Source organism: Cnephaeus nilssonii (genome assembly GCF_951640355.1).
Source record: "Cnephaeus nilssonii genome assembly, chromosome: 5".
Taxonomy (NCBI): domain Eukaryota; kingdom Metazoa; phylum Chordata; class Mammalia; order Chiroptera; family Vespertilionidae; genus Cnephaeus; species Cnephaeus nilssonii.
In genome coordinates, this window is record NC_137076.1 from 72,761,373 (window position 1) to 72,785,137 (window position 23,765).

Below are 23,765 nucleotides of genomic sequence, written 5' to 3' on the forward strand. Positions count from 1 at the left end.
AAAAGATCTCATCCATAAGTTAATACTTTTATAAAACATAGGAATGGCTGTTGTTCTCCTCGAGACCTCTATTTCCAGTTTTTCAAAAAGTCCAGGAGCAAGGAACTACAAATGACCTGGCTATCAGCTTAAAATAGGAGGGAGAGACACAGAAGATAAGCACCAATTATTATCTTGAAAATATTGTTCTGGTATCGACCTACACCATTAAGGTCTATTAATATTTGACAAAGGAGGCAAGAACATACAATGGAGTAAAGACAGTCTCTTCAGCAAATAGTGTGTTGGGAAAATTATACAGGCACATGCAAAAAGATGAAACTAGACCACTAACTTATACCATACACAAGAATAAACTCAAAATGGATAAAAGACTTAAATGTAAGTCGTGAAACCATAAAAGTACTAGAAGAAAACATAGGAAGCAAGATCTGAGACATTTCACGTAGCAAAATTTTCATTGATTCATCTCCTAGGGCAAAAGAAATAAAGGAAAAAATAAAAAATGGGACTGCATCAACTAAAAAGCTCTGCACAGAAAAAAAAAACAAAAAACAACCACACACCCATCATCAAAATGAAAAGGGAACTCACTGTATAGGAGAACATATTTGCCAATGATATATCTGATAAGGGATTAACTTCCAAAATATATAAAGAACTCATATAACTCAACAAAAGGAAGACAAACAACCTAATTAATAAATGGGCAAAGGACCTGAATAGACTTCTCCAAAAAAGGACATACAGATGCCCAATAGATCAATGAAAAATGTTCAATGTCACTAATCATCAGAGAAACACAAATTACAATTATAATGATCCCTGGCTGGTTTTCTCAGTGGTTAGAGCATCGGTCCGTAGACAGAAGGGTTGCAGGATAGATTCCTGGTCAAGGGCTTGTACCTCAGTTGCAGGTTCAATCCCTGGCCCTGGTCTTGGCGCATACGGGAGGCAACCAGTATCTGTCTCTCTCACATCGATGTTTCTCTCTCTCTGTCCTCCCTCCCTTTTTCTTTCTCTAAAAATCAATGGAAAAAATGTTTTCGGGTGAGAATTAAGAAAAACAACTATAATGAGATATCACCTCACACCTGACAGAATGGCTATCATCAATTATGAATCAACATACAAGTGCTGGCGAGGATGTGGAGTACACTGCTGGTGGGAATGCAGACTGGTGCAGCCACTGTGGAAAACACTATGGAGTTTCCTCAAAAAATTAAAAATGGAACTGCTGTTTGACCCAGCAACCCCACTTCTAGGAATATATCCCAAGAACCCCGAAACACCATTCAGAAAGAATATATGCACTCCCTATGTTCATAGCAGTGCTATTTACAATAGCTAAGACTTGGCAATACCCAAGTGCCCATTAGTAGATGAGTGGATAAAAAAGCTGTGGTACATGTACACCATGGAATATTATGCAGCAGTAATAAAAGTAGGATCTCTTACTCTTTGAGATAGCATGGATGGATGTGGAGATTATTATGCTAAGTGAAATAAGCCAGTCAGAAAAAGACAAATATCACGTGATCTCATTTATTTGTGGAATCTAATGACCAAAATTAATTGACCAATCAAATAAGTCCAGAAGCATGGAGGCATGGAACAGACTGATATACCTCAGGGGTGGGGGAGCGCAGAAAGCGATAAACCAAATAATTTATACACTTATACGCATCGCCCATGGACACAGACAGTAGTGTGGGGAAGGTCTGGGGTGGGGTAAGGGCTGGGCAGAGATGGGCAATAGAGGACAATTGTAATACTGTCAACAACAACCAAAAATGTTTTTTAATTGCTCTGCTATAAATATCTAACCAAGATCTGCAGCTTGAATCATAGACAGTGAAATGATATACCATGTGACCAGAAATATCATCACCTCCAGTCAGTGAAATATGTCTTCGCTCCACCGAGTTCGAGGAATTGCCCAGAATAGATGCCAGCGGGATCCCCACACAGCAGCTAGGTGAAGGAATGCAGAGATACCATTAGTAAGATATGCAGGATATGCAGAAAAAATACTTAAAAACTGCTGGAGAACAGATTAAAAAGGCCAGGCAAAAATACCTGCAGCTCGGAAATGGAAGTCAGGCCAGCTTGGGTGGTGCCCTGCTGCTGAGGGGTGGAGACTGTTGGCTCCGGGAGAGTCTTTAAGAAGCTCCTCTGACTCAGAAGTCATCAGCCTATGCTCTGTGGATCACAAAGGGTCTTAAAGGTGATTTCTGGAAATGTTGGATTGGAGTTCCACTTAAAAAATAGCTTGTTTTTTTTTCTTTCTCTATTTTTAACTCTATAATGAAAATCAGAAAGTAAACCTAAAACTGTTATATTGTGAAGGGATACTGAATGGGTGTGTTACTTCAGACATCCCTTACCATGCTAACCTCATCTCCTCCCATGTTCCCCTTGCTCACACCCTCTTAGCCACCCTACCCTCCTTGCTGTTCCTAGAATACACCACAAGTGTTCCCATCTGCCTGCTATAGGGCATCACTGTATTTGGCTTCCTCGCCGTTTTCAAGCATTTGCTCATATGCCATCTTCTGAGGGAGACCCTTCCTGATCACCATATTTTAAAATTGCCCCTCTGTCTCTAAGTTCCTAACCCCCTTTCCTGACTTACGTTTCATACATTTTCTCACCTTCTTCCATACTATGCAATTTAATGCTGTGTTGTATTTTATTGTCTGCCATCAGCTAGTGTGTAATCTCCCCAAAACAACGGCGAGGGAATTTGGTTTGCTTTATTTAATGAAACCCCAGCACCTATAGCAACGCTGCATGGAAATCTTTGTTGAATAAACAAATAGAGGTCAAGATGATCCGTGACATACAAGAGCAAACGCCACCTTAGAAAGACCAGAGCAAGTGCTCAAATTTTTCTTTGTAGATGTCTGTGTCTGTGTGGAGAGACAGTTTTATCTCTTAGTCCAAACTGTTGTTGGACCTTCTTGTGGACATACCCACACAACTATAGAGGAAACTTTGATCACTTGTTTAAAAACATGCATATAGTTAAGAATCATATTCAAATATAGGAAATATTTATTAAGTACCTCTGTGCTCCAGAACCTCTGTGGGTGTGCTCATCTTGTTCAACTCATGTGATCCACACAACCACCGGCAAAGGTATTTCAATAGAAGTTAAATCTTGAAAGCAGGGGCATTTTTGAATTCTCCACCCACTCACTAGTCACTGCAAGGGTTTGATAGGTTAACTTGAAGGCAGGATGTCCACACATTTGAATATACTCTTTTTCTTACTGTATGTCAGCAGTTCTCAAACATAAGTGGCATAAAATATATCATACAGTGATCTCTATCCAAAGATCACATCTAATCTACTTTATGGACAAGTAAGGGATTTTCAAGAGTAATTTTTATTCAACCCAATTTTCAGCTTGTTTTCTAATCTCTTAAAAGTGTAATTTCAGTTTTCACTAACATTAGCCTCATCATATTCCAAGTTACCTTGTTTTTGCTTGAACTTCAGAATAAAGCTCCAGTGGTCATATTTGTGCACATATTTGAAAAAATTTTAAGGACCTGGGAACAAGAAGGTGGTTGTTCTTCACCACTCTTTTTAAATTCAAAGTCGCGGACGTCCACTCACATAAAATAAAACTCATCTGCTCCCTGCCTGCCCCTCACAGCACAGCTGTCAGTGGTGCAGAGACAAGAAAACACCAAAAGGGTCAAAATGGAGATGTACGTGCCCTGGTTGCAGGCTTAATGCCTGTCATCATTGATATTTCTATCTCTCCCTTTCCCTTCTGCTCTGAAATCAATAAGCAAATATATTTTTAAGAAGAATAAAGTAATACATTCTAGAAAGAAATTAAGAAAACATCTTTATTTGGATAAAAGGAGTGTAAAGGGACAAATTTGTATAGAGACTCTGTCATTGGAGAAAAGTAAACAAAATAAATGCATACTGAAATATGGATAGATCTGTATGCGATGTTGGAAGAGAGAATACAGAAATTCTAATATCGATGACTAAAAGTGACTGATAGGATTGCTGTTTTTATATAAACAAGAATGTTTCAGTAGTTATACTTTTGAACAACCAGATAAAATCTCTATGAAGCACTTCAATATGTTATGAGAAAAACAATAAAACAAAAACATATTAAAAATTGTAATAGTTTCTAGAAAATGATAACGGATTCCTTGTCCTCTTTAAATCTTTTAACAATTTCAAACATGTCCACATTTGACTATTGAATCATTTGCCACCTTCTCTGAGCTGAAGCTATTAGAATGTAGGAATCATCTGCATTCACTCTGAAGCACAGCTCTTGTAGGAGCTGTGTGCCTGGCTTTGGCATGACATTAATGTCAAATACCCCAAAACTAAGTTTGACACACTCAGAGCCACTCAAGCATACTGCTCTGAAGGTACCACACTGAGTGTTTCAATTGATCGGAAGGAATTAGCAATAACTTTAAAATTACAGAAAAAGGTACAAATGAGAATATCATAGTTTGATCAGTAATGAAAGTTAAAGATAAATATTTAAATATGTGGAATTCAAATAATATGGGATTGAGGGTGGTTGTTATGTGGATGGTAATATGGATGAGACTTGATGGACCAAGTATTGGTGACTGTTGGGTCTGGGTGATTACCCTTGGGTATATTTGAAATTCTCTATAATAAAAAGTTTTAAAGAAAGTATTTTATTTAAGATCAGCACACATTCAGTTTTATTTCCTATAGAATTATCTGACTATGAGATGGTCCACTTGTTCAAACCATCAATGTACTTTGAGAAGAAGAGCATGAGACTGCTGCTGTCACTATGAAAGGGTCAAGAGGTGATCATATCAGAATTAAAAGTTCCATTTCCCTGGGCTGTAATGACAGACTCTTAGACATAACTGAAACACCCAATCAAGCTTTTACAAATAAAGAGGCACTATTTATGATGTGAGGATATTTGTTCTTCTTAAGTAGTAATAGTCTATGATTAGGCAGTGAGCTGCAAAATCTTCAGAGAGCACCTAATCACCCATCTGAATTTATTCTAACAAGGTTTTTTATTTTGATTTTCTCCTTTCACAACTCTTCTAAAATGTTAATGAGCTCCAATTCAGTATTTTCTCTTAGAAAAGTTAAAATGCATGTGTTACCTTCCTTTTCTTTAATTTTCAGCCCCTATTAAATTCTTGGTCTCTTTTCCTGTCCTACAGATAACTGCTGTTGAAAAGAAATATAATAATCACATATGTAATTAACATGTTTCTAATAGTCACATTTTAAAAAATAAAAAGGGGGGGAAATTCATCTTAATAATATACTTTATTTCATTTTATACAACATATCCAGTTCTGACCATTCTTAAAGGTCACTTTTTGAATAACAAATCGATAACTGGATTTCAGAATGTTTACAGGATTTACTGTGCTGCTTTCTTATGCATCAGTACATATATTGCATACTGATACATATAAACATTATATAAATATATCTGAAATGGTCAAGAGGTGACCATATCAGAATTCAGATTTCTTCACTCCCCCCTGGGCTCCAATGTCAGTCTCTCAGACATAAGCAAAACACCCAATCAAGCTTTTGTAAGTAAAAAGGCACTATTTATGTCCACACTATTATTTATATCCACACTATCATTACAGAATAAGCATAAGAAGAGGGATTAGGGGTCTTTTCTCTTATGTTATTCCTATTTTTATTAAATTTCAGGATATTTTACTAAGATGCAAAGGAGGTTAGATATAACACCTCTCAACCCATTGTCATTATATCTTGAGTGAATGAGGCAAGTACAGTTTATAATTCATTTGAAGGCTGCTGTATCCAGCAGTGTACTTTAAAATATATATATATATATATATATATATATATATATATATATATATATATATATATATATATATTGATTTCAGAGAGAAGGGAGAGGGAGAGAGAGATAGAAACATCAATGATGAGAGAAAAACCATTGATCGGCTGCATCCTGCATGTCCCCTACTAGGGATCAAGCCCATAACCCAAGTGCATGCACTTGACCAGAATCGAACCCAGGACCCTTCAGTCCGCAGACTTACTCTCTACCCACTGAGCCAAACTGGCTAGAACTTCCAGCAGTGTACTTTTATTTAAATCCATAGTGAGCTAACAATGACCCAAGTCTTTCAATAGTCTTGAAGGTCAGGTATTATGGATTCCAATAAAATATTGGCCCTGGAAGCCAGAGCTTTTTTTTTTTTTTTTTTTAATTCCACTCTTCACATTTTTTGTTTGTTTTGGAAAATACACTTATGTTTTTATATTATTTATTCATGTTAAGATGTAATACATTTAGAGGAGATTAAAAATGGTGGCAGAGTAGGAGGATGCAGCACGGACATGCTCCCAGGAACAAGCTGAAATTACAACTGAAATACGGAAAGGCTTCCTGAATAATCAATGGAAAACTCACAGGTGAGAACCCTGATACCCAAGGACTGAAGATGGAGACCACATAGAGACTGGTAGGAGGGGCAGAGGCACGAAAGGGCTGGTCGGGCACCCACAGATGGCAACTGAAGATATCTCAGTTGTCAGGGGAGCCCCTGAGAACTCTGGGATCTAATCCAGAAGCTGGGCTCCCCAGCAGAGAGCACCAAACTGAGGAGGGTACCCACATCTAGCTGTGAAAAGCAGTGGGGTGCTGTCTGCCAGGGAGTGGCAGCTGAAAGTTCAGGCACCCTCTTATAAGGGCAATGCACAAAAATTCCCTGTGGAGCCACCCACCTTGTGCTCTGGCAGAGGGAGGATAAAGTGGACTGGAGCTGTGAGAGCAGAACCCAGGACTGGGGACTCAGGGGATAGAGCTCAGAAGGCAGACACCCCAAGTTTTCTGGGCTGAGTCATTCCCTCACACAGTGGAGGATATATTCCCCACACAGACATTTGGTTTGCCTGGGGGGAAGACAGTCAACACACCCTATTGGAAAACACCTTGTCCTGAGGCCACTTAAGAGATTAAAAGTAACAGCCCCCAGGCAGAAGCAGCTGCCCCGCCCTGTTGAAAAACTCCCACACCTGAGGATGATTGCCTGGGGGCAATTCAAGTCGGAATCCTATTAGTCTGTAGACAGAGGCAGTCTCTGGAGGCTTTGAGTCTTTGCCTGATCCAATTAGTCAGAAACAGCCTTTAACACTGTCTTGCACTAGAGATTGAGAGGTATAGAGGATCTACCTAAAATATAGTCACAAACCCAAACAGACAACAAAATGAGGAAACAAAGAAACAACCCCCAAATGAAAGAACTATCGAATTCTCCAGAAGAAGAGAGAAATGAAGCAGAGATAAGAAATTTATCTGAAACAGAGTTCTGAGTAATGATGTTAAAAATGCTCAACAGTATGAAAAAAGATATAGTAACTATGGAAAAAGAACAGTCTAAGATAAAGAATGACATAACACAAATAAAGAACACGTTGGAAGGAATACACAGCAGATTAGGGGAATCTGAGGACTGAATCAGTAAATTAGAAGACAGAGTTGAAAATATCACTCAATTAGAGAACCAAAAAGAAAAAAACAATTAAAAAACAGGAGGACAGCTTAAGGGAGCTGTGGGACAATGTGAAACATAACAATATTAGAATAGTAGGTGTGCCAGAAGAGGCAGAAAGGGAGAAAGGAATAGAGAAGGTGTTTGAAGAAATAATGGTAGAAAACTTCCCTAACCTGGTAAAGGAAAAACTCACACAAGTTCAGAAGGCACAGAAAACCCCAAATAAGAACCCAAAGAGACCCATGCAAAGACACATCATAATTAAAATGCCAAAAATTAAAGACAGAGAGAGAATCTTAAAGGCAGCAATAGAAAACAAAACTGTTACTTACAAAGGAGTTCCCATAAGGCTGACACCTGATTTCTCACCAGAAACTCTACAGGCCAGAAGGGAATGGCATGAAGTACTCAAGGTAATGGAAAGCAAGGATCTGAGACCAAGATTACTATATCCAGGAAGTCTTTCATTCAAAATAGACTGTCAAATAAAGAGCTTCCCAGACAAAAAAAAAAAAAAAAAAAAACGCTAACGGAGTTCATTGCCACCAAGCCAGCAATACAAGAAATGCTAGAGGGATTGCTATAAGGGATTGCTGAGAAGAAGAAACAGAGAGAGAAACCTAGCCATACAGAATTAAAATGGCTATAAATAAGTACCTCTCAATAATAACCCTAAATGTAAATGGATTAAATTCTCCAATCAAAAGGTGTAGGGTAACTGAATGGATACAAAAACATGACCCAACTTTATGCTGTCTACAAGAGACCCACCTCAAAACAAAAGACACACACAGGATGAAAGTGAAGGGATGGAAAAAAAAATTTCATGCAAATGGAAAAGAAAAAAAAAAAGCTGGAGTAGCAATACTCATATCCGACAAAATTTACTTTAAAAGCATCACGCTAAGTGAAATAACCCAGTCGGAGAAAGATAAATATCATATGATCTCACTCATTTGTGAAATATAATGAACAACATAAACTGATGAACAAAAAATAGAGCCAGAGGGGGAAAAATATACTAGAATATAATAGAAGTAATCCTGTTATTTGCAGATTTTTAATACTTCCTACAACTTTTGTGATATCATATTATGTTAGTACAGTTTTGGTAATATTATTATACTTAAAATTCTTTTATTCTTGAAATATTAATGTTTATTGCATGTAAAATTACTATATGTGCCCTGACCGGTTTGGCTCAGTGGATAGAGCATCGGCCTGTGGACTGAAAGGTCCCAGGTTCGATTCCGGTCAAGGGCATGTACCTGGGTTGCAGGCACATCCCCAGTAGGGGGTGTGCAGGAGGCAGCTGATTGATGTTTCTAACTCTCTATCCCTCTCCCTTCCTCTCTGTAAAAAAATCAATAAAATATATTTAAAAAAAAATTACTATATGTAAGATCATTTTTCTTGAATAATTTATGTTTATTGCATTTAACATTATCATATTTAAAATTGTTGTTCTTGAGATATTAATGTTTATTGCATGTAACATTATTATATTTAAGATCATTTTCTTGAAATTTTAAGGTTTATTACATGTAACATTATATTTAAAATTGTTTTTCTTAAAATAAAAAAACTGAAAAAAGAAGTAATACATTTGTTATTTCCATGTGAGTTAATGAATTAATATTTAATTTTTTCTGATCTTTAATTTCTCATAAAATAAATATTTCTCATTATTTACATTATATATTATATAATATATATTTATTATAATATTTTCTCATTAATTTTTAAGACTGTATAGGGATCCCAATAACAAAACATTTGAGAACACTGGTCTAAGGAAATTCCTTCATTCATCTTTTTTTCTCCTAGAAATAGCAAAATTTTTTTTAGAAGGTATAATCAAGAGTTAGGATGTCTTGCTCCTGATAGAACACTGGTTCTAATAGTTTGGGATGACATGAGAGTGGTTATCCTTGAATTTGCATTTTGAAGCTTTAATAGGCTTATAAGTGTACTAGAGGCCCAATGCATGAAATTCGTGCAAGAGTAGACCTTCCTGGTAGGGGAGGGTGGGGGTAAGGGGGAGAGATCAACCAAAGGACTTGTATGCATGCGTACAAGCCTAACCAATGGACACAGACAACAGGGGGGTGAGTGCATGAGTGGGGGGATGAGGGGGTAATGGGGGAATAAGGACACATATGTGACACCTTAATCAATAAAGAATTTTTTTTTTTTAAAGAGTAGGCCTTCCTTCCCCAGGCTACCACACCAGCTTCCCTCGCAGCCCAGACTTCGTCCACTCTAATTAGCATATTAAGCTTTTATTATTATAGTTTATTGCCTCTGTTCTTTTAGATCCACACCTGTTGCATTCTAGGATGCCAGTGACTTGACTTTTCTTTGCATGTGCTGCTGTTAAAAGGGAATGGCAGGGATGGATCTTCTGAGACAAATAGAATTTAAATCATTCAGATATTTTTGCTTTCTAATCATTCAGATATTTTTGCTTTTTAATTTGTATCTCTAATGAATTTGGAGTTATACTTTCCATTTCTATAAAAACAAACTGCAGACAGAACATTGTTATGAGGCTCCAGCCATTTTGTATTACTGTGCCAAAGAAAGAATGTCTCAGTAAGTTAATTCTAGACTTGGAGTGTCATAAAATTTAGTGAAGAAAAAAGATAGCATTGCCATACCAATAAAGTAGAAGGTGCAATTATTTGCCTTTTGAAGCCAATTGGAACTCTAGGAATAGACAGAATGCAAAATCCAAATAAAATTGTGAACTAATTGAAAAAGTTAAATTAGCTCCTATGAATGAAACAAGTGGCCATTCTATGGAAATTGCTATATGAACAATATTGTTCAAGATGGAAAATATGAGTAGGGCGAGTATGGTGATGAGACTTTCATTGGGCTTCAGTGGCCTTACCTCTGAATCTCCATTGGGCAGAAAGAGGACTGGAAGATGAGCCTCAAGAGAGGAATATGAGCAAATGTTAGCCTCATAGCCAAGTGATTTCTCAACAGTGCTTTCTGCTTTCATCTCCCACACTGCCACAAAGAGATTCAGAAGAAGACATGGCTGAGGCACATCCTAGAAATAACGGAGGGGTGGAACTCTGCATTCTTGAACCTGTGCTAGAGTTCTGCTACCACACCCTCCATTCTACACCACACCTTTTCTTCCCAGTCTGTACTTCCCATGTCTGTCTTTACAGAAAGCAGGCAGGAATAGCAACAGCACCATCAGAGTCAGACTAAAATTAAATTTAGGTTTTAGTATTAGCAGCACAGAATTGGGAATGCAGGACATGATACAGCCGTTAGCCAGTCAGATCAAGTCATATAGGCACATGGAACCCAACTGGCAGTAACACCTTACCAGTAATTAAAATTTTAGCACCTAGGTCAAGTTTCGCAAAATGGGATCCTCGGGAATCCTACAAAAATATTTCTAATGTTTTAATGTGTATAACAATAATAAATCTGGAGTTTTTCCTGAATCAGAATCCCTGAAGGTGAGGCAGGAATCCTAACCCTTACCCTAACTCCCCAGGAGATTCCACTGTGCATCCAAGGAGCCTGGCGCTAACCCTAACCCTAACACTAGCCCTAAACCTAACTCTAACCCTAGCCCCAAACCTAACCCTAACCCTAGCCCTAAACCTAAACTTAACCCTAATTCTAACCCTAGCCCTAGACCTAAACCTAACCCTAACCCTAGTCCTCATCCTAACTAATGTTAACCCTAACCCTTTGCAGTCAAAGACTTTGTTTCATTTACGGCTGTTTTTCTAGGATAGTGTCTGGCTTAGGGTAGACACTAAATAAAATTTGTTGAATAAGTGAAAAAATGAGATATCACAAAAATAAGTAAGGTGATATCTAGCAGATTTTATTATAAAGGAATAGTTTGAAAAATGAGAAGCACTAACATTTTCTGAGTGTCTATAATAAACTAGACACTGTGCCAAACACTTACATATATCTTAAATCCTCACAAAAGGTATTTACAGATGAGAAGTCTAAAGCTCAGGTAATTTAAATAACTTTCCCAAAGTCACTTAGCCAATATAGAACATCATTTCAATACTTTTCATTTTATTTCAATGTCTCCAAGTGCTTTCCCTGACTCCCAGACTAAATTAGTTGCTCCTACAAATACTCCTTCAGAGTATGCCCTCTACATTGTCCCCTCGTATCATTTGTCACTGTTACAATTCACTGTGTCGTGTGGTGTTTAATGTCTGTATTCTCCATTGCACTGTCCACTTCATGATAAGTGGCAGTGAATATCTTGTTGACATTTCCACGTCCAGAGCCTTCCACTTTGTGGAATGCTTAATCTCTAACATCTACTTGTTGAATAAAAGAACGAATCAAGTTCATTTTCTCCCAAATGTTGTAACAGTTGATGAGTGGGTTGTTTGTGAGAATTAATGATGAGAATTAATGATTTTGTAGATCAACTACCTGAATGGCACCCATTGGAATAAAGCCTGGCAGAATATTGCAGGAGAGTATGCTGGTGCATAGGGGGACTATTTGTTCTTCACAGTTTACCGTAGGCCAGTGATGGCGAACCTATGACACGCGTGTCAGCACTGACACGCGTAGCCATTTCTGATGACACGCGGCCGCTGAGAAGGTCGCATGCCGAGGATGAAACATTTGCTGCTCCTGAGGATGAAACATTTGCGAAATAATGTTTTTTCCTCAAAGTGACACACTACCCGAGTTATGCTCAGTTTTTTGGCGAAGTTTGACACACCAAGCTCAAAAGGTTGCCCATCACTGCCGTAGGCAATGGGACCATATGGTATGGATTTCCTCTGACAATGTGCTGTCCAACATGGCATCTTCTAGCCACATGAGGCTATTTAAATCAAGGTTAATTAAAATTAAATAAAACAGAACAATCATTTCAAGCCATATTCCAATTGCTCGATAATCATGCATGACTAGTGGCTGGCTTATTGGGCAGCACAGACAAAGAAAAGTCCCATTAAGGAAGAGTTACATTGAACAGCACTATTTCAGAAAGTTTAAAATGTCCTTAGGAAGATATATTTTTTTAAATTGGAAGAGGCCTGTTTGACTGGTTTTGTATTCTAATAAAAATTAAACTTTGAGAAAGAATCCAATAATCTGTATCCCCAAGTGTTTCTGGTCAAGGCCTATTATGTGAAAAGGAGCTTCGTTGTCCACAGCTGACACCTTTAGTCAGACGTGCTCATGCAGAGCCTTGACTGGTGTGGAAAGAACCACTCCTCCAGGGGCTGGGGCAGGCCTGCGTTCCAGGGACGCTGCCAGCCCCTTGCTGGATGGAGCCCCATGTCTAATGCCATTCAATACCATCCTTTTGCATCTGATGTACAAAACAGAGGACTGACATTTGAAGAAGAGGGAAGGGTGTGGGATGCTGAATGCAACTCAGACTACAGTTAGAGTCACAACTTCTAGAGAGAACATTGTTAAATGATTCCTTCTTCAAAATGTCACACATCTTCAGGTAATTTCTTCATAAAATGTAACTTTCAATGACTTTGGCCAATACACTTTAACTTTTTTTGAGATTCTATTGCTGGAGATTTCACCTAATTGTCATTGCCTTAGAAAATAACATGGTTACTAGACAAGATTAAACATTTTATTTTTTTTTAAGTTCACTTATGGGGGGCAGGGTTGGAAGAATTTTCTTAGTTTGAATCCTCCAGGTTTGGGCCCTATAATTTGTTTACATTTCTCCAGTCTTACTGACCCAGTCTACTACCAAGATTGAAAATAGTTCACGGTTTTCACTTGTAGACAAGAGACCAGTAGGAGAGCTGAGGAGGGGACCACCGCGCAGGCCCACAGTCCCTAACTCAACAGGTGGGGAACAGGGGGGTTTTGTGTTCTTTGGGGGCTAAGCCCCACTTCCCACCACCTCTCCCGGCCTTTCAGGGTTGTCTTTTCAATCCTCCTGAGATTTTCTTAGGAGAGACACCCAGTGACAAGGGTGCTTCTGTGGAGAGGCGGTGAAGGATGCAGGTGGGGGGATTGGGGAGTGAGTAAGGCTGGGAGGAGGTGCTGGGATGGGGCCCTTGGATTCCTGAGCCGTGAGCGGGACCAGGAGCCTAGAGAGAACCCCGAAAAGGACCGAAAACTCGGAGAGGCGCTCCGATGGACAGGGCGGCTAATGGGGAAGGGTCACTCCGGGACGTCGCAAGCCACGGGCCGGGGTAGGCCCGCCAGGGCTCGGGGACCCGAGCTCCGCCGATGAGGTCAGCGGAGCCGACGCGCCGGGAGGAGGCAGTGGAGCCCCCGGACGCGGGAGCCGGGAGGCTGGCGGAGGGGCGGGACGGGACTGGAAAAGGGACGGGAGCGAGGGCCACGGGAGGAGGGACGAGGGGGCGTCGGCGCTGGCAGCCGGAGGCGGCCCGACTGGGATCGCTTCCTTCCGGAGGGGAGGCCGCCTCTGGACCCGGGCGCGGACAGGGGGCGTCGGAGGGCGGAGGACGGGGGAACACCACGGCCCCGCTACCGCCCCTAGCTGGCGGCAGCGGTGTCTGAGGCTCCTCCTCCGGCCAGCCCCGAGCCAGGCGGCGGCGGGCGCGGGAGGCGGGAGCGAGGGCGGGGGCTCGGGAAGGAGCGCGGAGGGAGGGACCAGCCGCGCCAGTGACAGGGTGGCAGCCGAGGAGCGGACGCGTTGCCGCCGCCGCCGTTCCACCTCCTCCTCCTCCTGCAGCTCCTCTGGCTGCCGCCGCCGGGAGAAGTTTAACTCCCGACTGTCGCTCGGAAGCCCTCGACCCAGAGCCGACCGGGGAGCGCGGCCGGCGGCTGCAACCCGCGGCGGGCTGGGCGTCCGGAGCGCTCGGAACCCCAGCCGGCGTCAGCGCCCGGTCGGCGGGCAGCGGCCGGGGCTGGGGGCGCGGAGGCGCCGGAGGGGCGGGTGGGAGCCGCGGACCCGCGCGCCGCGCCGCAGCCGCTCCGCCAGCGTCGGCGCCGGGCAGCCGCGATGGCCGTGCGCTCCCGCCGCCCGTGGATGAGCGTGGCGCTGGGTTTGGTGCTGGGCTTCACCGCCGCGTCCTGGCTCATCGCCCCCCGAGTGGCCGAGCTGAGCGAGAGGAAGAGACGCGGCTCCAGCCTCTGCTCCTACTACGGCCGCTCGGCCGCTGGCCCCGGCGCGCGGCAGCCGCTCCCCCAACCTCAGCCCCGGCCGCGGCCGGAGCAGCCACCGCCCCCCGCGCGCCAGGAGCGCCAGGGGCCGCAGCTGCTGGAGCCAGCGGCTGGGGTGACCAGTTTTCGGAGCAGCCCCTGGCAGCAGCCACCTCCGCTGCAGCCGCGGCGGCGAGGACGCGAGCCCGAAGGTGCGACGGGGCTCCCCGGCGCCCCCGTCGCGGAGGGGGAACCCGAGGAGGAGGACGGGGGCGCGGCTGGGCAGCGGAGGGGCGGCCGGCCGAAGAGTAGCCACAACGGCAGCGGGGACGGGGGTGCCGCCGCTCCGAGCTCCCGACCCCGAGACTTCCTGTACGTGGGGGTGATGACCGCGCAGAAGTACCTGGGCAGCCGCGCGCTGGCGGCGCAGCGGACCTGGGCGCGCTTCATCCCCGGCCGCGTGGAGTTCTTTTCCAGCCAGCAGCCCCCCAACGCCGGGCTCGGCCTGCCCCCGCCACCCCTGCCTGTCATCGAGCTGCCTGGGGTGGACGACTCCTACCCTCCCCAGAAAAAGTCCTTCATGATGATCAAGTACATGCACGACCACTACCTGGACAAGTATGAGTGGTTCATGCGCGCCGACGACGACGTCTACATCAAAGGTGACCTCCCAGCGCCGGCTGCCCCGCCTGCCCACCCCCTTTCTTTGCATCTCACCCTGACCGCTGCCCAGCACCTCTCTGCTCTGCCAGCACGTGCCCTGGGCCCCTGCAGCCCCCAGCCCGCCGTCCCCACCCCTCGCCTCCGCCTCCCACCCCTAGTCCGCCCTTCTTCCCCTCTTGCGGTTTGGGTCCTCCTCACACCTACCTACCCGGCTTTGTCCGCCTTCCTCACTCCTGCTTTTTCGCCCCCTCCCAGCGCTTAGCCCTCCTCTTCACAGTGTGGGAGAGGTGAGGACCCGGACCTTAGGGTTCAACCAAAGGCTCTTCCCACTCGGCCTGGCTCCCAGAGCCCGGGGTGGTGGCCGGTTCCCAAACCAGCCCAGAGGGGCGTGTCCTCGGCGGAGAAAGCGAAGACTGCGGGCGCCGGCGAGAGCCAGTCTGGAGAGCGCTGTTCTTGCTTTGTTCCCCTACCTTTTCGTTTTCACTGGATCTAGCGCAATTTCGGAACTGGGGAGATGGAGGGATCATCTTCCCTGGCTTGGACCCTCCTCTGTGCGCTTCCTTCCCTCTCACAAGACCCGCCCGCGCTGGGAGTCCTTGAGCATCTCCAGCGCCCCGCGCGCCTGCCAGCCGCTACCGTGCAGCACCCAGCCGTCCCCGTTCCACCCCACCCGCCCCGCCACGCCTCAGCAAAACCCCCAGGCGACGAGTGTATTGTCAGATTTGGTGGGGGGAGGGAGGGTCTAGCATCCGAGAATCTTCCAGCCCCTAGGAGCTCCACGCTGCGCTAGCGCACACCAGTGTGGATCCTTTCCAGACCATCTTGGCTGCTGCGATAAGCAGAGGCTGGAAGGTCCCCAAACCACGCGCAGCCACAGCCTGAGAAAACTTTGTCAGCTTTTTAAGGAGGCGCGGTCCTTCACCCCGAGTGTGGGTGGCTCTGGCCAGAGATTTCTAAACTCAGCAGAGAGAAGTTACGGAGGGCTGGAGCAAATCTCTCCAGTCCAGCCTATTGCGAGGATGGAGAGGGATGGAGGGGAAGGAGAAGAGGGTGTGGAACGGAGGTCTCCCTGTGCGTTCCTCGTTTCCCAGCTTCTTGGACAAAGCCGGGCAGCCCGTCCTCAGTTTGAGCCTCTCTCCTTGTAGCCTCATTGCTTCCCCCCTGGCCCAGGAAGCAGCACCTTTCCCAGGGCTCAAGGAAAAACAAGCGTTTCTCTTATGCTTTGAAAGATTGGCCTTCAGAACGTTGACATGCCTCAGTCTTTCCATTTCTATTAAGAATGAAATGCATTTTGTGTTAAGAACCCAATAATAGCTGAAGCTCATTGAGATGCAAGGGGCGTGGCACGGGATCAAGATAATGACTGCAAATGCTGTGCGCATCAAAAATGTTAGTAAAGATGCTGATTGGGAATGTAAGAAGGTGACTACTTATTCCAGTTTACCGTTTTGTGGGCTAATAATAAATGCTTTTGAAGTGTTAATTTTAAATTGTTTTTTCCTAATGACTCAACAAGCTGTAAGAAAACCAATTTTATTCTTTAATTTAAATATTTAATTATTTTCTAAAAGGGTACTTTCCAAAGTTCCAAAGTTAAATTTCAAGAAAAGTTAAGGACAAAACACTAAACTGAATCAATTGTCAGAAAAAAAAATTACTGGATATTAATACTGTCGGTCAATGTTAAATATCAATATTTAATATTTCTGGGAATTTTATCATTACTTCCAATATGCTAAGAAACCTCTTTATTCTCCTTATCCTTAATTATTTCACCTTTAAAAATCTGATGATTGTTTCCCCCTGGCCGGGTAGCTCAGTTGGTTAGAGCGTCCTCCCCATAAGCTAAGGTTGCGGGTTTGATTCCCAGTCGGGGTACATTGAAGACTCAACCAATGAGTGCACAAATAAGTGGAACAACAAATCAATGTTTCTCTCTCTCTTTTTTTTTCTAAAAAAATCAATAAATAAAAATTAAAAAAATCTGATGATGGTTAGACTTATTAAAGTTTTTCAGTGACTTTGATTAGAAGATTGATTCTTTAAATTAGTTCTGAAAAAATAATAGACTATTCAGAGAGGTTTTTCTTCTTTTCATTTCATTAAGACTTTTGGGGAGTTTACACCCAATATTGGAAGTTCTGTCCCTTACTTTGTACATGTAGATGATTATGAAATAAGGAAAAGAATGATTGTTGCCTTTCTCTTTGTAGGTGACAAGTTAGAAGAGTTTCTTAGGTCACTGAATAGCAGCAAGCCCCTCTACCTGGGCCAGACTGGCCTGGGGAATATTGAAGAACTCGGAAAGCTGGGCCTGGAGCCTGGGGAGAACTTCTGCATGGGAGGCCCTGGCATGATCTTCAGCCGCGAGGTCCTCAGGAGGATGGTGCCGCACATTGGTGAGTGCCTCAGAGAAATGTACACGACTCACGAAGATGTGGAAGTAGGAAGATGTGTTCGACGGTTTGGTGGGACTCAGTGTGTCTGGTCTTATGAGGTAAGACTTGAGCTGTTTTGCAAACGTTCACATATGGCAGGTACATGCCACTTTACAGTCTGGGCAGTGATTCTGTTTGTTCTGTCTGTATCTTTGCATTTGCTTGAAAATGATAGCAGCAGCTGGTGATGGAAACAGGGTGATTGTGGGACATACCTTTCTTCTTAGAGCTAGGCCTATCTGAGGTTTGCTCACTGGCATGACCACCTTATCCTTAACTTTAATCGGCAGCCTAGAAATATGGTCTGAAGATGCTCTCCACTTTTATTTGCTTTATTGGTGTTTATATACATGCGTATCCATTTCCTGTCTCTAACAAGAGGACTAATTCTCTTGGGCTGTAGCTTTTAGCACCAGGTACTTTGTTTGTTGTTGTTGTTTTGGCTAGGTATGTAATTTCATCTGTTTTTTTTCAGTTAAAATCTGAAGTTTCTATGAAGATTTTCATGTGGAAATTTAACATGTATTTCTTTCAAAGTTTAGGAAAAGTTAATTCATAATATATCAGTTATGTTAGATTTATTCACAAACTTTTATTTATTTTTTAATATAAATTCTTTATTGTTCAAAGTATTACATATGTCTCCTTTTCCCCCATTGACTTCTCCCTGGCTGCTTCCACCCCCCAGCACATGCCCTCGCCTCCCTAGTGTCTGTGTCCATTGGTTATGCTTATCTACATGCATGCAAGCCCTTTGGTTGATCACATTCCCCCTCCTCTCCCCACTCCCCCCGTCCCCCCCCCCCCCCCCGCACACACCCTCCTTTGAGGTTTGATGGTCTGATCCATGCTTCTATGTCTCTGGATCTACTTTTGCTCATCAGTTTATGTTATTCATTATATTCCACAAGTGAGTGAGATCATGTGATATTTATCTTTCTCCAATTGACTTATTTCGCTTAGCATAATGTTCTCCCGGTCCATCCATGCTGTTGCAAATGGTAAGAGTTCCATTGAGTAGATGTACCACCATTTTTTAATCCACTCATCTGCTGATGGGCACTTAGGCTGTTTCCAAATCTTAGCTATTGTAAATTGTGTTGCTATGAACATAGGGGTGCATATATTCTTTCTGATTGGTGTTTCTGATTTCTTGGTATATATTCCTAGAAGTTGGATTACTGGGTCAAATGGGAGTTTCATTTTTAATTTTTTGAGGAAACACCATACTGTTTTCCACAGTGGCTGCACCAGTCTGCATTCCCACCAGCAGTGTATGAGGGTTCCTTTTTCTCCACATCCTCGCCAACACTTGTCATTTGTTGATTTGTTGATGATAGCCATTCTGACAGGTGTGTGATGGGACCTCATTGTTTTTTTGATTTTCATCTCTCGGATGATTATGTTTGAGCATGTTTTCATATGCCTTGTGCCTTCTGTATGTCCACTTTCGAAAAGTGTCTATTTAGGTCCTTTGCCCATTTTTTGATTGAATTATTTATCTTCCTTTTGTTAAATTGTCTGAGTTCCCTATAAATTTTGGAGATTAACTCCTTATCTGATGTAACATTGGCAAATATGTTCTCCCATGCAGTGGGCTCTCTTGTTGTTTTTTTGATGGTTTCTTTTGCTGTGCACAAAATTTTAAAGTAAATGAATTATCTAGAAAAACAGAAGTAGTTCTGTTTTTAGAAGATGTTAAGTAATTACTTGATATTTTGATTGGTTCCCTAGAGGTTGTTTATATCTGTCCTTATTTTGTTTTCTGAACAGCAACTATCATTAAAATAATCTGAGCTGTGAATTGTTGTTTAATTGCAGTGATTTTTTTTATAAAACACTCTGAAGTTTTTTTCTGTCAGAAATTGGTTTTTAAGTTAAATACAATTTTTACAAAAGATAGTTTTCCTGAAAGATAATCTTAGTACAAATCGATTTAACACTTAGTGTATTGAGGTTTTCATTATAGTTTGGCTTTCAAGTAGTTGGTGTTTAACTTATTTTAACTACCCAGTGCATACCTTTGTAAATGATAACTTAACTCATTTACTTTTCAAATTTTCATGTCTCTTAGTATAGAAAAAACATTTTATGAAAATATATGTATTACCTGTAATGTCATTATACCTCAAGATTGCACAGTCTCATTCATTTTTCTTTTAGAAGTTGAATCCCACTTTTGTAAAATTTGCTTTTTTTTCTGTTTTGTGGTATTTACACTGTGGAGAAATAGATATTATATTTATTACAGAAAGTAAAAATTATTTGATAAGTAGTTATTTGGAATATGTACTATGCAAACTTAAAATTATTACATACTTCATTTGTTTTGGTAAGAAAAACAGTATTTTTCTTTTATAAAACTGTCTTACAACTGACTTTTAGAATAAAATTTATGCAAGCACATTATAGTTTAAAAATAAGTAAAATATAAGTTCAATGAAAAAACTGTCTTTTGCCCTGGAATATAAAACTAACTAAAAGGCAAAGAAAAAAATGCTCAACATAGAAAACACTTAGTGGATTTTGTTGACTTGTGGATATTATTTTGCAGACTCACTGTGAATGATCAGTAAAAGAAATCACTCATATTTAAAATGAAGATGGAAAATTATTGTTTTATTTGACACTTTGTTGTCTGAACATCACACATAAAGTTTTAACAAACCATTTTGCAGTGATTTGTTTTATAAAATACTCTGAGGTTTTGTTTGTGTCTCTCCCTTCAAGTTTTCATTGATTCTGTTATGAAGGTACAACCCTTACATACCAGTCTACCCATTCATGTTCCAAGGGAGTAAAATACGCTCAAGTGACCTACATGCTTAAGAATTTATTTAATGATTTATTTATAACATGGACATTTGTTTTGGTTAAAGTGAAAGGGAGTTAGCATAGATGTGTGTCCTCTCTGTTAGAGTGGTGGAAACTGAGATCTTTTCATTAACTGATATAAAGGAAGAGACAAACAAAAGGGATTCCAGGTCTTACAGAATGTAACTTTATGATTGCCATATTTTTATTAACTTTTCACAATACATTTTGAATTTTAGTCTGATACTTGTCAATCACTGAGTTCAGAATCTGTATGAAAAAAAAGTCACTTTTACATTTTTCCTAGCAATAGAAAATATTATTTTCTGAAGGAATACTGTTTCAGAATGTTGACTTTATGTTTTGCTAAGCAATTATATAAAGTTTATTTTGTTTTGGAATTTCACTATTTAAAGAAGCAACTTAAACAATATTTATTTTAGAGGAGGAATTGATTTAATCTTTATATAGAGTCTCAATGTATTCATTAAAAGAATGATGGAAAATTTCATTACCAAAGAATATTATATTTATGAAACACCTGAGTAGGTCAGTTGGGGCATAGCTACATTAAGGCTTTCCCGTTTGGATTTCAGGTTAGTTGAAATGATGCCCTTCTTTTCTAGTGTTCACATTATGTGGAAAAACTGATCTATTCCATTATGGGTTGGCATCCTGAGTAAAGGTGAGATTTCACATCTGGTAATAGAATAAGTTATGAAATTGATCAGTAATTTTGTTTCCATATTTCTTTTAAAAGAACCATCTGTGACAGGACTTTCTTAAAATTTTGAATTTCTTTTGTCTATATCTTCCATGGATTTCAGAATTTTGTGACTTTTCTTCTGAATAAAGTTCTTGCAGCGGTAACAGCACTGTTAGGGACACATGTTCAAGATTTTTGAATTTGAATAGATGAAACATTCATGATGGAATTATATCTTTTAAAAGATGATGAACAGGCTTTCAGATCTTACAGGAAAGAATTGGACAAAAGTATTACAATACATAGGTCATGTAGCTTTTCTTGAATATAAATTATATTTTTTATAAACGTAGGAATCTTCTAGTATTCTTTTTTACTGTTCGTTCAGTTGAAGTCTGCTTTATCTGTGTCGTGTATACAATTAAGAGAGAGAGAGAGAGAAACGCAGAGAAGAAAATATAAACTTGAATTTGGGTTGGAGTCTTCACTCTACTACTTACTAGTTTCATTGTCTTTTGTAAGTTACTTCTCTGAGCCTTGGTTTAATTGAACTGAAAGTGGAAATTATAACAGTGTTTACCTAATTGATTTTGGAGATTAAGTGAAATGGTAAAATAAATGATCCCATGTGAAGCCCTTAATATAGTGTCTGGCACATAGTAAATTGTGAGATGTTAGCTATTATTATTACAATGCTGAATAGATCATGTACTTACTATATTATATATAACAGGGATTAATTGATTCCTCTGTATCAAAAGAGTTAGACAATACTTTTTTTAGTTAAAAATTCAAGTTTAAGGTTTTTTGGCAAAAAAAAAAAGAGAAACCATTATGTTTCAGTATTTTATTTTTTAAATATATTTTTATTGATTTCAGAGAGGAAGGAAAAGGAAGAGATAGAATCATCAATGATGAGAGGGAATCATTGATCGGCTGCCTCCTGCATGCCCCCTGCTGGGAATGGAGCCCACAACCTGGGCATGTGCCCTTGACCAGAATCGAACCTGGGACCCTTGAGTCCAAAGGCCGGCGCTCTATCCACTGAGCCAAACCATCCAGGGCTGTTTCAGTATTTAAGAAGTACGAGGAATCCATTATAAAACATGGAAGAGTGTTTAAAACATGCATTACAAATATTTGCTTCAGCCTTGAACATCATATTTAATAACTGATCTTAAGAAGATAGTTGGGAAGCCTGGCTGGGGTGGCTCAGTTGGTTGGAGTGTTGTTCCTACACCGAAATGTCGCTGGTTCAGTTCCCCTCTGGGCAAAAGCCCAGCTTGTCAGTTTGGTCCCCCATCCAGGTGTATGCAGGGGCAGTCCATGGATGTTTCTCTCTCTCTCCCCTTCCTCTTTCTCTAAAATCAATAAAAACATATTTTTAAAAAAAGAAGACAGTGTGGAAAATATTATTTAACTAGAGGCCCAGTGTATGATTGAATCATGCACGTGTAGGGTCCCACCGCGGACCATCAAAAGCGGGGGAGCTGGGTGCCTGTCCGCTGGTGCACCAGGCCTTTCAGAAGCCTCCAGCACGGCGGAGGCTTCTGAAAGGCCTGGTGCCTGAGCTGACAGGTACCCAGCTCCCCCGCTTTTGATGGTCCGCGGTGGGACGTGAGCTCGCTGCCCCAGAGGCCCCTTCTGTGCCCCAGCACAGCCAGGGCGCAGACGCTGAGCTCGAGCCGCTGCTGGCGATGCGAGCTCAGCGTCCCACCGGCCCAATCGGCCAGCCCAGCCACCCCGAGTCCCGCCCCCCTGCACCTCCTGGCCAATCGTGGCCATAGCGAAGGTACGGTCAATTTGCATATTTGTCTATTATTAGGTAGGATAAGCGATTACTTAATATACATAATTAAAGAATATTAAATAGACCAGACTCTATCTACAATAAAAAATTATTACTGTGTAGATTTCTAGATTAGTTTCCAGAACAATATCCCATTTTCTGAGTTTCTCTAGAATTTTCTGAAGAAAAGGAAGTCAGTCGTATCCCATTCTGCAGTCAACTCTCAGGAACTTGTCTCTCAAGGCAGCTGGAACCGCCTCTCCAAGTTCCTTGATTTTCTCAGGAAATGATGTATAGCTTTAGTTCTCACAATAAGGCCCTGGTGGTGGTCTGGGAAAAATCTGTCTTTCCTGTTTCCTTCTCCATCAACTCCAACCACTTCTTTTCCCTTTGTCTTTAATGATTTTAAAAAAAAGTTATAAATGCATGTTGATTGCACTGCTTTTCATCAGGTTCTCAGTAAATTAATGTGCTCATGGCAGGCCAGCCCTGATACTCCAAGAGCTCCCAAGATGTGCACCCAGATCACACTTAGGGCCCAGGAACGGCTAGACCTCTTCCGGATAAGGAGGCCCTTGGCTGCTGGTCATCCTCAGACCCACTGCTTCTTTGTGAGCCTGAGGCCATTGGAGTCAGAACTGAGGTTCTCCCTTCCCCACCTGGAGGTGGAAACACCTAGTTTCCAAGGACATGTGACAGATGTTAATAC

General features: G+C 41.7%; 1 protein-coding gene across 1 annotated transcript in view; it reads left to right on the plus strand.

The window, feature by feature from the left end:
* Nucleotides 1-14,241: 14,241 nt before the first annotated feature.
* CHSY3 (chondroitin sulfate synthase 3) overlaps nt 14,242-23,765 on the plus strand; it is a 238,594-nt gene continuing 229,070 nt past the window's right edge. The window contains exons 1-2 of the mRNA XM_079772738.1: nt 14,242-15,308; nt 17,523-17,806. Coding sequence (XP_079628864.1) covers nt 14,507-15,308; nt 17,523-17,806 — 1,086 coding nt within the window. The 5' untranslated portion in view covers nt 14,242-14,506. The remainder of the gene's footprint in view (nt 15,309-17,522; nt 17,807-23,765) is intronic.